Source organism: Pipistrellus kuhlii, unplaced genomic scaffold, assembly GCF_014108245.1.
Source record: "Pipistrellus kuhlii isolate mPipKuh1 unplaced genomic scaffold, mPipKuh1.p scaffold_m20_p_58, whole genome shotgun sequence".
Classification (NCBI taxonomy): Eukaryota; Metazoa; Chordata; class Mammalia; order Chiroptera; family Vespertilionidae; genus Pipistrellus; species Pipistrellus kuhlii.
In genome coordinates this window covers 1,219,235-1,233,249 of record NW_023425560.1, presented here as the reverse complement: position 1 = coordinate 1,233,249, position 14,015 = coordinate 1,219,235, and the positions used below count along the sequence as shown (strand labels likewise).

Below are 14,015 nucleotides of genomic sequence, written 5' to 3'. Positions count from 1 at the left end.
TCCCAGGTTCGATTCCGGTCAAGGGCATGTACCTTGGTTGCGGGCACATCCCCAGTAGGGGGTATACAGGAGGCAGCTGGTCGATGATTCTCTCTCATCGATGTTTCTAGCTATCAATCTTTCTCCTTTCCTCTCTGTGAAAAATCAATGAAATATATATATATTTAATATTTTTAATATATAAAATTATATATTTTTAATATATAAAAAGATACATCTTCATTTAATATAGATGTATCTTTTTATTTTTATTTATTTATTTATTAAATATATTTTATTGATTTTGTACAGAGAGGAAGGGAGAGAGATAGAGAATCAAAAACATCGATGAGAGAGAAACATCGATCAGCTGTCTCTTGCACACCCCTTACTGGAGATATGCCCGCAACCAAAGTACATGCCCTTGACCGGAATCGAACCCGGGACCCTTCAGTCCCCAAGCCAACGCTCTATCCATTGAGCCAAACCGGTCTCGGCTCAATGAAATATATTTTTAAAAAAAACATGCACCCACATGTTCTGTCCGCAGTGACTAATCCTAAAGAGAGGCAGCGCCTGGCCAAGGGCAGTGCGTCCTCCCGGACACCACAGGCTGCAGGCCATGCCTGGTCGGGTGGTATGAGAGGCCCTCCGTCCTGTCCATGGTTTTCTCTCCCTCCTCCTCTCTCTAGAATCAATGAAAACGGGTCCTCGGGGAGGACAGGAAAAGGCAGACTCGGCCAGCACACGGGGTTCTTGTCGCTGAGCCTCCCCACGCCGAGGAGCAAGCCTGGTGCCCGTTCCTCGGAACCAGCTCGGTGCTGCCCAGCAGCTCCTGCCACCGGTCCCAACGCCAAAGCACAGAACAAGCCCCGGGGGCTTCCCCAGGCCAGGGGACCAGGGACGGCACAGGAAGACACAGCTCCTATCGCCCACCCGCAGACGCCACGTGCCGAGAAAAACTTACCCACAATGCCAACCGAGGCTCCAGGTGCAGACAGGGAAGGCGGTCGAAAGGAGACACAGAGCTTCACAGCACCCGAACTGGAGGAAGGACAACGGAGTCACCGGACACAGGAGCTGCTTCAGCCGCACAGACCGTGTCTACCGCGGGCAGTGTGCCCTTCGCCCGAGCTAAGGCTGTCCTGGCCTCCCCTGGTGTACAGCCCCCAGTCCTCCCCTCCCCCTGCCTGCACCGCTCCCCCTCCCCTCCCCCTGCCTGCACTGCTCCCCTCCCCCTCCCCCTGCCTGCACTGCCCCCCCCCCCCCTCCCCCTGCTTACACTGCCCCCACCTTCCCCCTCCCCCTGCCTGCACTGCTCCCCTCCCCCCTCCCCCTGCTTACACTGCCCCCACCTTCCCCCTCCCCCTGCCTGCACTGCCCCCACCTTCCCCCTCCCCCTGCCTGCACTGCCCCCACCTCCCCCCTCCCCCTGCCTGCACTGCCCCCACCTTCCCCCTCCCCCTGCCTGCACTGCTCCCCCTCCCCCTCCCCCTGCCTGCACTGCTCCCCCTCCCCCCTCCCCCTGCCTGCACTGCCCCCACCTTCCCCCTCCCCCTGCCTGCACTGCTCCCCCTCCCTCCTCCCCCTGCCTGCACTGCCCCCACCTTCCCCCTCCCCCTGCCTGCACTGCTCCCCCTCCCACCTCCCACACTGCCCCCACTCCCCTCCCCCTCCCCCTGCCGCACTGCCCCCACCTTCCCCCTCCCCCTGCCTGCACTGCCCCCCCCCTCCCCCCTCCCCCTGCCTGCACTGCCCCCACCTTCCCCCTCCCCCTGCCTGCACTGCTCCCCTCCCCCCTCCCCCTGCTTACACTGCCCCCACCTTCCCCCTCCCCCTGCCTGCACTGCCCCCACCTTCCCCCTCCCCCTGCCTACACTGCCCCCACCTTCCCCCTCCCCCTGCCTGCACTGCCCCCACCTCCCCCTCCCCCTGCCCCCTGCCTGCCACTGCTCCCCCTCCCCCTCCCCTCCCACTGCCCTACCTGCAGCTCCCCCTCCCCCCTCCCCCTGCCTGCACTGCCCCCCCCTCCCCCCCCCCCCTGCCTGCACTGCCCCCACCTCACCACTGCCCCCTGCATGCACTGTTTTCCACCTCCCCTCCCCCTGCCTGTACGTCCCCATCCCACCCTTCCCCCTCCCCCTGCCTGCACTGTTTTTCCCCCTATTCCCCCCTCCCCTGCCTGTACTGTACCCCACGTTCCCCCTCCCCCTGCATAACACTGCCCCCATCTTCCCCTCCCCCCCTGCCTACACTGCCCCCCCCTTCCCCCCTCCCCCTGCCCGCAACGCCCCCCACCGTCCCCCTCCCCCTCCCCCTGCCTGTACTGCTCCCCCTCCCCCCTCCCCCTGCCTGCACTGTCCCCACCTTCCCCCTCCACCTGCCTGCACTGTCCCCACCTTCCCCCTCCCCCTGCCTGCACTGCCCCCACCTTCCCCCTCCCCCTGCCTACACTGTCCCCACCTTCCCCCTCCCCCTGCCTGCACTGCCCCCACCTTCCCCCCTCCCCCTGCCTGTACTGTCCCCACTTTCCCCCTCCCCCTGCCTACACTGCCCCCACCTTCCCCCCTCCCCCTGCCTGCACTGTTCCCACCTTCCCCCTCCCCCTGCCTGCACTGCCCCCTGCCTTCCCACTCTGCCCAGCTGGTATGTCCACCCTCAGACCATACTACAGGAGCTGCAGGCAGGGTCCCCTCTGTCTTACAGTGCGAGCCTAGAACAGTGCCTGACACACAGGCCACGATAAACACAAACACGTAATGTGTATGACACTCTGAACAAACCGAAGGGAAACCAAACCGAGCCCACACAACCTTGGCCTGAAAGACCTGGACTCATGGATGTGAGGGGGATCTGGCTGCGACATCTGTCACCCCATTGATCGCCAGGGTTGATTCGGCTGATCTGGCTGGCTAGGCGGGAGTCCCCCTCCTCCCTCACCGATCCATGTGCGTCCCTCCCGAAGCTGCGCGCTCGGTCGAAGAGGACGACTTTCCCCCAAGAGGAGAGGACCAGTCTTCGGTCAAGGGTATAGGAATAGCTGCGCTCCCCTGCTAGAACCTCCACACAAGCTCTCAAGACCTGGACTCGTAGTGAGTTCCCAAGGAAGATCTCTCATCCTAAATCAACTTTGGCCATTTTCTGCCTGTCATTTTCCCGAGTAGGAGAAACATATATCCTCCTATATAATAAAAGGGTAATATGCAAATAGACCAAAAGCGGGACAATCAAACAACCAATCAAAGTGTGATATGCTAAAGACCCTCAACCACTCACAATGACATGCACTGACCACCAGGGAGCAAGACAGTCGAACAGGTGACCAGTCGCTATGATGTGCACTGATCACTAGAGGGCGGATGCTCCAAACGGTGGGTTAGCTTGCTGCTGGGTCCGGCTGATTGGGACTGAGTGAGATGGACCAGACACGCCCTGGAGCGGGTCCCTCCCCACAGTCCCTCCCCGGCCCAATTGTGCACCAATGGGGCCTCTCAGCCTAGCCTGCACCCTCTTGCGATCTGGGACCCTCTTGCAACCGGGGGATGGAGAGCCCATTTCAGCCCGATCTGGAGCCCACTCCCTCGGCAGGGGGCCAGGTGCAGCGCCCAGGACCGGTGAGCGCTGCTGCGGTGAGCCTCTCCCCGTCGGGAGCCAGCGGCAGGCACGGAGGCCAGGAGAGCGAGTGGTAGGTGGGAGCTGCAGGCCGCGCTGGACTGCAGGTTTCAGCCCAATCCCTGCAGGCCACTCAGAAGGACCCCACCTGTGAACGGATTCGTGACCAGGCCTCTAGTCCTATCTAATAAAAGAGTAATATGCAGATTGACCATCACTCCAACACACAATATGGCTGCCCCCATGTGGACACATGATGGCCACCACAAGATGGCCAACAGGGGAGGGCAGTTGGGAGGGAACAGGCCTGCAAGGGAGGGAAGTTAGGAGTGACCAAGCCAGCAGAGGAAGGACGTTGGGGGCAAACAGGGGAGCAGTTAGATATCAATCAGGCTGGCAGTGGAGTGGTTAGGGGGTGATCAGGCTGGCAGGCAGAAGCAGTTAGGGGCAATCAGGAAGGCAGGCAGGCGAGCAGTTGGAAGCCAGCAGTCCTGGATTGTGAGAGAGGTCCAAGGCAGTCAGATATCCCTCAAGGGGTCCCAGATTGGAGGGGTGCAGGCTAGGCTGAGGAACACCCCCCATGCACAAACTTCATGCACTGGGGCCTCTAGTCTATATTATAAAAGCCTATGTGACCATCATGGTGGAATGACCAGAAAGACCAGTCGCTATGATACACACTGACCACCAGGGGGCAGACACTCAATGCAGGAGCTGCCCCTGGTGGTCACTGCACTCCCACAGGGGGAGCACCGCTCAGCCAGAAGCCGGGCTCATGGCTGGTGAGCGAAGCGGTGGTGGTAGAGCCTCTCCCGTCTCCACAGCAGCGCTAAGGAGCACAAGCCAAGTGCAAGCCGAGCCACAAGGAACAGCGAGCGGGCAGGTGGTAAGGAGCGAGGGTCCTGGACTGCCAGGGTCCGGATCCGGGCCCCTAGGATATGTGTGTGTGTGTGTGTGTGTGTGTGTGTGTGTGTGTGTTTTAATATTCCTCAAACCTGACTACACACGAGCATACAGTTTTGAATTGTGCCTTTTTTTCATCCAATATTACAATTCAGGTTATATCTCTGTAAACTGTTGAAAATTCTCCAAGCCTCATATTAATAAGGTACATAATAAATGCACTACCATCTACACTGAATTTAGTCATAATCATAATTCAATCATTCTTGGGTTCATAACCAATTTCACCATCATAAATCCTGATAAAATAATTACATTATACAAAATCCTTGTTGGCATATCTGGTTTTTACCCCTTAGTATATACTACAAAGTCACTAAGTCAGTTATATTCGAGACAGTTTACACTTCTGATAAAACCCATTCAAATTACGGTAGTATTTATTTTGACTTTTATGTCTCCCTGATTTTTTTTTAAAAATATATTTTATTGATTTTTTCAGAGAGGAGGAGAGAGGGATAGAGAGCTAGAAACGTCGATGAGAAACATCGACCAGCTGCCTCTTGCACACCCCCTACCGGGGATGTGCCCGCAACCAATGTACATGCCCTTGACCAGAATCGAACCTGGGACCTTTCAGTCCGCAGACTGACGCTCTACCACTGAGCCAAACTGGTTTCGGCTCCCTTGATTTTTTTTTTAAATGAGTATTTGCTACTTTAATCCATCAGGACAAAGTTGTTTATGTTCCCATTGAAATAAACCAAGATTTTGCTCAAAGAATCAGTTTCTTAGGAAGCCCCACATATGAGTCTAACATCACCTTACCATTAAGAACTGACCTGCCCTCACTGGTGTGGCTCAGCGCATAGAGCACTGGCTGCAGACTGCAGGGTCCTGTTCTATCTGGATCCCCACGACAGGGCATGCATGAGGCAGCCGATTCATGATTCTCTCTCATCATTGATGTTTCTTTTTTTAAATATATATTTTATTGATTTTTTTACAGAGAGGAGAGAGATAAAGTTAGAAACATTTATGAGAGAAACATCGATCAGCTGCCTCCTGCACACCTCCGACTGGGGACATGCCCACAACCAAGGTACATGCCCTTGACTGGAATCAAGCCTGGGACCTTTCAGTCTGCAGGCCAACTCTCTAGCCACTGAACCAAACCGGTTAGGGCTGCTGTTTCTCTCTCTCTCTCTCTCTCTCTCTCTCTCTCCCTCTCCCTCTCCTCTCTCTCTCTCTCTCTCTCTCTCTCTCTCTCTCCTCTCTCCCCCTCTCTCCCGCCCTCCCTCCCTCCCTCCCTCCCTTTCCTTTCCTCTCTGAAATCAATAAAAATATATTAAAAGGAAAAAAAAAAAAAAGAACTGACCTTATGGTCCTGGTTAGTTGCTCAGTGCTTAGTGTCAGCCCTCACACCAAAGGGTCTCGGGTTTGATTCCCAGGCAAACGCATGTACTTGGGTTGTAGGTGTGACTCCTGACCCAGTTGTGGTGCAGAGGCAACCAATCAATGTGTCGCGCTCTCTCTCTTCCCCCTTCCATTCTCTCTAAAAATCAATGGAAAGCTGAAACCGGTTTGGCTCAGTGGATAGAGCATCGGCCTGCGGACTGAAAGGTCCTGGGTTCGATTCCGGGCAAGGGCATGAACCTTGTCTGCGGGCACATCCCCAGTAGGGGGTGTGCAAGAGGCAGCTGATTGATGATTCTCTCTCATCAATGTTTCTCTCTATCCCTCTCTCTTCCTCTCTGTAAAAAATCAATTAAAAAAATTTTTTTCTCAGAAAAAAAAGGGAGGGGCAGAAAATAATGAAATAATGTTTAAAAAATAAAAATAAAAATCATTGGAAAAAATATCCTTGGGTAAGAATTAACAACAACAGCCGAAACCGGTTTGACTCAGCGGTAGAGCGTCGGTCTGTGGACTGAAAGGTCCCAGGTTCGATTCCGGTCAAGGGCATGTACATTGGTTGTGGGCACATCCCCGGTAGGGGGTGTGCAGGAGGCAGCTGGTCGATGTTTCTCTCTCATCATTGATGTTTCTAGCTCTCTCTCTCTCTCTCTCTCTCCCTTCCTCTCTGTAAAAAATCGATAAAATATATTAATAAAAAAAAAAAAGAATTAACAACAACAAAGAAGTGACCTTACAAAGGAGCACAGATGAATCTCACTGAGCCTGGCCAGCGAAGGGGACTCACCGTGAGCGCGCGTGTGGTGGCAGTGACCAGCTGGTGCGACACGGCCGCAATGACCCGGGACAGGTTGTTCTCCATGGTGACGTCTGTGATGCTTGGCAGTAAGTTATAGCCTCTATATATTCTAGTAAGAAAAGGGTGGAGACTAAAGTGTATTCTTAGAGCGTATGACCTTTTCAAAATTCAAATGGCATTTAGAAGTTTAAGATTAGAGGCTACAAGAAGTTAAAGCAGTCTTGGCTTTTAAGTTAAAGAGTGGAAATATGATATGTTAAGGCCGCTCAACCACTCGCTATGACGTGCACTGACCACCAGGGGGCTTGCTGTTGGGGTCTGGCAAATCAGGACTGAGTGACAAGGTCAAACACACTCTGGAGCCCTCCCAAGGCCCCTTCCCGGCAGGCCAACCTCTCGTGTCCCTCCCAGCCCCGATCATGCACCCGGGTCCCTCAGCTTGGCCTGCTCTCTCTCACAATCCGGAACCCCTAGGGGGATGTCTGAGAGCTAGTTTCGGCCCAATCCAGCAGGCCAGGCCGAGGAGCCGCCTGTCCCTGGTCGCACTTGTAGAAGAGCTTTGGGACAAGCCTGACATGAAAGCGAGGCTGCTTCCTGAGGAAACGTGGACCCCCTGCGGCTCCCCACCCGTCGCGCACCGGCCTCTAGTCCTTCTATAATCAATGGCTGAGCCCTGGCAGGTGAGTCAGCTGTTTGAAGCTTCATCCCACACACCAAAAGGTGGCGGGTTCAACTCCCAGCCAGGCACACCCAGGCTGCAGTTCCATCCCTGGTCGGGATGCATGCGGGAGGCAACTGATCGATGTGTCTCTCTCACATCAATGTTTCTTCTCTTCTCTCTTTTTTTTTCCTCTCTCTCTCCCCTCTCCACCCTTCCTTCCTTCCACTCTCTCTAAAAGTCAATGGACAAATATCCTCAGGTGAGCATTAACAAAAAGTAAATAAAAGTAAGTAAATAAGTAGCCCACTCATCTAAAATTAAAGGGCACAGGAAGACCACCGAAGGGAACCATCCCATGGCCAGTTTAGATGAGGCAGCAGCAGTCCTACAGAGCAGCACACTCAGCACGCGGCTTGTGCTGGACTGAAGCTTAGGTGTCACTGGGCGTGACTGGGCGAGCTAAGGGGGCGGGAGCTAAATCCTGAAAAAGAACAAACACTATCAAAGGAAGACGATCTGCTCAAACACCGTCAGCTCCACACTGGGTTTTCGCCCTGGAAAGCCGGTGTAGAGGCCAGCCCGGAAGCACGGCCGGGGAAGGCGCTTTCCGGCGGGCCGGCGTACCTGGTTATGGTGCTGACGGAGAAGTGGGAGGCAGGCGGCGCCTCATGCATGAGGAGCTTCAGGTAGACGCTGCTCTGGTCTCTGGCCACGGCCACGACGGGGTCCGCCTGCCCCTGGTCGCACTTGTAGAACAGCTTGGGGACAAGCCTGGCGTGAAAGCGAGGCTGCTCGCTGAGGACGCACGGACCCCCTGCGGCTCCCCATCAGTCAGGGTGGCTAGGCCCCCAGCACGCCACCCCGGTCGCCCCCTTCTCTCCGGGCGGCGCTCTCAGCATGTCGGGGATCTCCCATCACAGGCCACACCCTCCCCAAGCTCCACGGAGCCCAAAGCAGAACCCGGGCCTCTCCCAGCATCCACGTGCGGAGCGTCCTGTAGGGTTTGTGTGAGTGCGGACTGCCCCGCTGGCAGGGGGGCGCACCACTCTCAGAAACAACCGCTGTTTTACTGGCAAACCCGGTATCTTTCCAACGAGACTTGGTCATCAAGCACCATTTTTCAAGGTATAAAAACTGCAATCGTCTTCAGAAGGTGGTACAGACCCAAAACCTCTGACCAGGCCAGTCACACAAACCCAGTTAAGGCAGCGAAAGCTACTCCGCTCGGGTCACTGCGAAATGCAAATACCGGCACTTGAAGCGGAAAGATGTCCCAGATTTCACGGGTTTCTTTGAGTGGTTTGGTTACAAAGGTTTTTATTTACTTTTTAAAATTTTTCCTTAGATTTTGTTCAGTAAAGATGTTGTTTTTTAAGAGAAATACCAGTTTCTTTCTAAAAAACTGACACATTTAACCTGCTCTGAACTATGCTGGGGAGCGGAACTGGCACACACAGTCTCGCCCGGGAGTGAGACCAGCCTGTGGCGGGAGCACCCAACCCAGAGCCCACTGCCAGGACGCAGCCACGAGAATGAAAACCTAAGTCCACACACAGCCTCGTGGGCAACGTGCCTCACGGGCACCAAGAGCAGAAATGGAAGTGCCCGCCACCTGTGAGCGAGTGCACAGAACGTGGGCCGGTGAGGGCCGCTCTGCACCTGCTGGCCCCTCAGGTCCACGCGGAGGAGCGGGGGCAGCAGCCAGCCACCCTGCGGCCCGCTGACAGGTCGTCCGAGGCCAGCCTCCGGAGCGGGCGCAGCTCTGGGCCTTGTGGGGCGATGGGAATGTTCTGCCCCTGGACTGTGGTGATGGCTACAGGCCGTGAGGGCACTGAAGACTTTGTACATTGCACTTGACTGTCTGCAAATTACACCTCAAAAAGCTATTAGAAAAAAAGTTAAGAACATCCAAAAGCTTGGCCTTAGTAACTCAACTTCCAAAATTATGCAGGAAGATGTTTGTGTAGCAGCGTTGACTGGAAGGAACACGGCTCAGCATTTAAATGAAAGAGCTTCAGCCCTGGCTGGCGGCGCTCGGCAGGTGGTGCCACTCTGCACCCCAGGTCACAGTTCTAGTCCCCATCAGGGACGCACCCAGGCTGTGGGCATGATTACCAGTTGGGATTCAGGAAGGAGACAACTAATTAATGTGTCTTTATCTCCCTCTCCCTCTCTCCCTTTCTCTAAAAAAAGTGAAAAAAAGATAAATTTAATATCCAACCAAATAATCTACCTAATAACAGGATAATAAGCAAATGGGTCGAGACGCTATCACATAACAACCGATCAGCAGCTGCATGCCCGCCCCCTGCGCCAGCCTAGTGACATGAGGCTCATGTCCCGATCCCGGCAACAGGCACCAGAAAGCAGAAATGAAATGTGGGAAATTTGGGATGGATTGCCCCAAAGAGGTCTGGCTCCGGCTCTTTGGGGCAATCCATCAAGGAGCCCGGGTAGGTGGCAGGGCTTATCCCTTTGGGGCGATGGCTTGCAGGGCTCCCACACTGTAAGAGGGCACAGGCCAGGCTGAGGCCTGCCCCCCACCAAGTGCACGGATTTCGTGCACCGGCCCACTAATATTTATAAAGGCTTATCACAATCACATAGTGAAAACTGGCACTAGTTAAAATTTCTCTTCTAGAAGAGTATCTGGCAACTGGAAGTTGCTAATATGTTAAGCGGCGATTACTAGATTACAAAACTGTATATATTTTGTCCCAATTACAGAGCAAAATGTTAAGTGATCATCTCCCAGCAGCAGAAGGGAAGGCGATTCCCTATGCTCAAAAGGCGTGGAACTGTGGCCTCAGGGGTCCGCGCCCTGCTGCTGTGTCGGTGACGTGTTGGGCTCTCGGCCGGGAGCAGCTGCCTCCTCGATGCTTTAGGAGCAGCTCGGCCTCCTAACGAAGCAGGAAGGCTGCCCTCTGGCCTCGGGACATCCCGTCCCCACCCCGTAACGCCGGGTGCTTCCGCCAGGTAAGGGGCCGAAGAGAAAGCCGCTGGCCAATACCTCACGAGCGACGTGGCGGCGACGCGCCGCACCCGGGGGTCCTCGTCCCCCAGCAGGCAGAGGACCACGCTGTTGAGCACCCGCTCCTGCAGCCTCAGCAGCTGTCGGAGGAGAGAGGGGCAGCTGTGCTCACCTGGGTTTGGCGAGCTGCTTCGGAGAGGCAGCGAGGAAGAGTGCGCGGTCAGTGGCACGAGGAGGCGGTGAGCCAGGCAGCGGCACCAGCACGCCCGCCGGGACGCTGGCTGCGGAGGGCACCCCCCGCGGGAGCGCTGCTTACCCCGGTGTAATGGTGAGCCCCTCTGTGAAGGTGTTCTGCTTTGGCTTCCAGAAAGCTCACCAACCTAACGAGAGAAACGTTTCACAATGAGAACCCATCCCTCCGCCAGCACCTGACAGACCCCGTGAGGGCAGGCCGCGGGGGTCAGTCCAGGCGCGGGAGGCGGGCAGCACTCACTAAATGGCGGGAAGACCACTGTGTCACACTCTCCTAATCCTAGGCTCCGCCAATCAGAAGCGCTGAGCAAACTGCTTTCTTCCAAAGCAACACCAGCGTGCATTATATTGGAAGACTCTGGGCCTGCAGACTCAGTCACGCGGGAGGCGCTGCACTGTCTCCCCTGTACCCCCGGAGGCGCTCACGCCCGGCTGTGGCCCCTCCGAGGGGCACAGGGGAGACAACCCTAATTCTCAGAGATGTTCCGAGGACGCAGCAAATGCTCGCAGAGGGCGGCCGGCACGCGCGTGGCACAGACCAGCCTCAAGGCGGAGCTCAGAGCCCCTGGGAAGGAGGGAACCCTCCTCTGACCGAAAGCCTGCGCTGCCGGGACGTGAGGAACCAGCCCCTCAGCTCAGGTTCCACACGGAGCGGCCGTCTGGCCCACGCCTGGGCGGTGAGCACGCTCCTACGGACCAGAGCTGGCAGGCCCTCCCCACACGCTCAGGTGAGCCCGGCACTGCCTCGGCCGCGTGGAGACAAGCCAAGCGCCGTCAGCCCCAAGCCCCTGGGCTCTGGGCACAGGCGACCGCCTGCACCAGCAGGGGCTCCCCCTGACTCTACCGCCGGGTCAGCTGGGACGCTCACTCCGGGGCTCACGGTGACCACCGCCCCTGCGCCAGGCCAGGCCGTTGGAGGCCCGCGCCCTCAGGGGGCCTGCGCCCGCACCTGAAGTCCGTCTCTGCGAGCGTCTCCAGCAGCTCCGTCCGCACCAGCCAGTAGGAGCTGCTCCGCAGGCTCAGCACGTCGGTGAGCAGCTGCAGCCCCAGGTCGCTGTAGCTGCTGTTGCAGAGGCTCATGACGCAGTGCTGGAAAGCAGGCCGCGTGGCGGCGTCAGAAGTCCACACGCTCACGCACACCGGTCCACGTGCACCTCACGTGAGCACACAGCGGTCCACGTGCACCTCACACACACACACCGGCCCACGTGCACCTCACACACACACACATTGGTCCCTGTGCACCACACGCATACACACACACACACACCGGCCCAGGTGCACCTCACACACACACACATTGGTCCCTGTGCACCTCATGCATACACACACACACACCGGCCCACGTGCACCTCACATACACACACATTGGTCCCTGTGCACCACACGCATACACACACACACACTGGTCCACGTGCTCCTTACACACACACTGGCCCACGTGCACCTCACACACACACACACACACACACACACACACACACACACAGGGTCCATGTCCTCAGAGACGTTTGCGATACACGCTTTACCACAGCAAACTTGAGTTTCAAAGTGTGTCCCTGTAATATAACTTCGTTTTCCTTTTCCTCCATTTCTGCCTCGGTCACGGCCTCTCCTCCCAGACACTCCCCGTGAACGAACATTCATCAGCAGAAAGAGGGGGTGGCACCATCTGCCGCCACTTCTAATGCATCTGGGACCCAGAGCCACCCCCCCTCGCCCTTCCTGACGTCACTGCGGCCTCGGCGCGGCGGGTGATGGTGAGCCCGGTGGACAGAAGGCTGCCCGGCTGCCAGGCAGAGCACGGGCCGCCCCCTCTCAGAGAGGTGACTGCCACCCCCACGCCTCATCCGCTGTGTGCGCTACGGCCTCACGGAGGTGTAGCTTTTAATGCAGGTTTGACACGCACATCAGCCAAGGTCTACCTCCACACACACTCTTTACAGCGAGGAACATTTCAAACCAGCTGACCCCTGAGGATATTCTGGGGATCAAAACCTTTAAAACAGTCCATCGAACTGTCAGTGTACAGGCAATGGTTGTCCCTAAAGCAGAGTGACGGATACACAGACGTTTATTCTCGTTGGTGACGCTGCGTGTGTGGACCCCTGCCGTCTTAGCTGTACTAATGGGAAGATCCCCAACACGCAAGGGGAGGCTCCCGGCGCTCACCCGCACAGCTGCACACGCCAACTTGCAAGTGACGGACGACTCATCCTTCAGCGTTTTCTGCAGCAGAGGAACGCAGTCCACCAGAGAAAACGTGTTTCCTGAACGGAGCAAGCCGCAAACCCCTCCGTGTGAACTTGAACTTGGCAATGACACCCAGAGGGCAACCCTCAGAAACTGGCCGCTACCTGTGAGCGCTCGGACGGAGCCCAGCCAGTCCCCCGCCTGGAAGCGGGACCTGCCGAGGATGGAGCAGACGAGCGCGCCGCAGAGGATGGCCGTGGCCCCGCGCACCTGCGGGTCTCCGTGGTCGATGTAGCCGAGGACGTCCGAGACGTACTGCTCCTCTGCGGGACCAACGCAGCACGTCAGAGCCCACAGAGCCTCCCGCAAAGGGCACGGGGTGGGGGGGGGCACCCGCAAAGGCAGGAAGGGGAGCACAGGGGCGTGGGAGGCTTGAAAATTCTAGATTTGCCGAAACCCGTTTGGCTCAGTGGCTAGAGCGTCAGCCTGCAGACTGAAAGGTCCTGGGTTCGATTCCGGTCAAGGGCATGTACCTTGGTTGCGGGCACATCCCCAGTATGGGGTGTGCAAGAGGCAGCTGTTCGATGTCTCTCTCATCGATGTTTCTTTTTTTTAATATATTTTATTGATTTTTTTTTTTTTCCACAGAGGAAGGAAGAGAGATAGAGAGCTAGAAACATCGATGAGATAGATACACCAACCAGCTGCATCCTGCACACCCCCCACCGGGGATGTGCCCGCAACCAATGCACATGTCCTGGACCGGAATCGAACCCGGGACCTTTAGGGACGCTCTATCCACGGAGCCAAACCGGTTTCGGCTCATTGATGTTTCTAACTCTCTATTCCTCTCTCTTCCTCTCTGTAAAAAATCAATAAAATATATTTTTTTAAAAATTCTAGATTTAAGGTGGCAGTCAACACAGCAGGTTAGAATTCCAGGTTGTCGGCTAATAAGCAAAATTCTAGCTTTCTACTTCAGGACAGATAAGGAAAATTCAAACTAGTCCCCAGTTCCTCACATGAATTCGGAAGCACAGGCCTGTCGCCGCCCAGAGAGAGGGAAGGCGAGAGGAGAATGCCAAAAGGGCCGCTCTGCCCACCACTCGCTCCTAACGCGGCGAGTCCCAGAGCGCGCCACCAGCCCCGGCACCCCGGCCCCGCTCCCGGCCCCCGTCTGACGTGAACCTGCTCAGTGGGACGTGCTGCAAACTGACTACACGCACATC

The 14,015-nt window shown here is 56.4% G+C and overlaps 1 protein-coding gene across 3 annotated transcripts in view; it reads right to left on the bottom strand.

The window, feature by feature from the left end:
- Nucleotides 1-14,015, bottom strand: part of HTT (huntingtin) — a 93,194-nt gene that overhangs the window by 47,116 nt on the left and 32,063 nt on the right. For all 3 annotated transcript variants that reach the window (XM_045573998.1, XM_045573999.1, XM_045574000.1), the window contains 8 exons: nt 12,951-13,109; nt 12,766-12,863; nt 11,543-11,682; nt 10,658-10,721; nt 10,381-10,481; nt 7,995-8,141; nt 6,698-6,818; nt 947-1,023 (listed from right to left, as the gene is read on the bottom strand). In XM_045573998.1, coding sequence (XP_045429954.1) covers nt 947-1,023; nt 6,698-6,818; nt 7,995-8,141; nt 10,381-10,481; nt 10,658-10,721; nt 11,543-11,682; nt 12,766-12,863; nt 12,951-13,109 — 907 coding nt within the window. The remainder of the gene's footprint in view (nt 1-946; nt 1,024-6,697; nt 6,819-7,994; nt 8,142-10,380; nt 10,482-10,657; nt 10,722-11,542; nt 11,683-12,765; nt 12,864-12,950; nt 13,110-14,015) is intronic.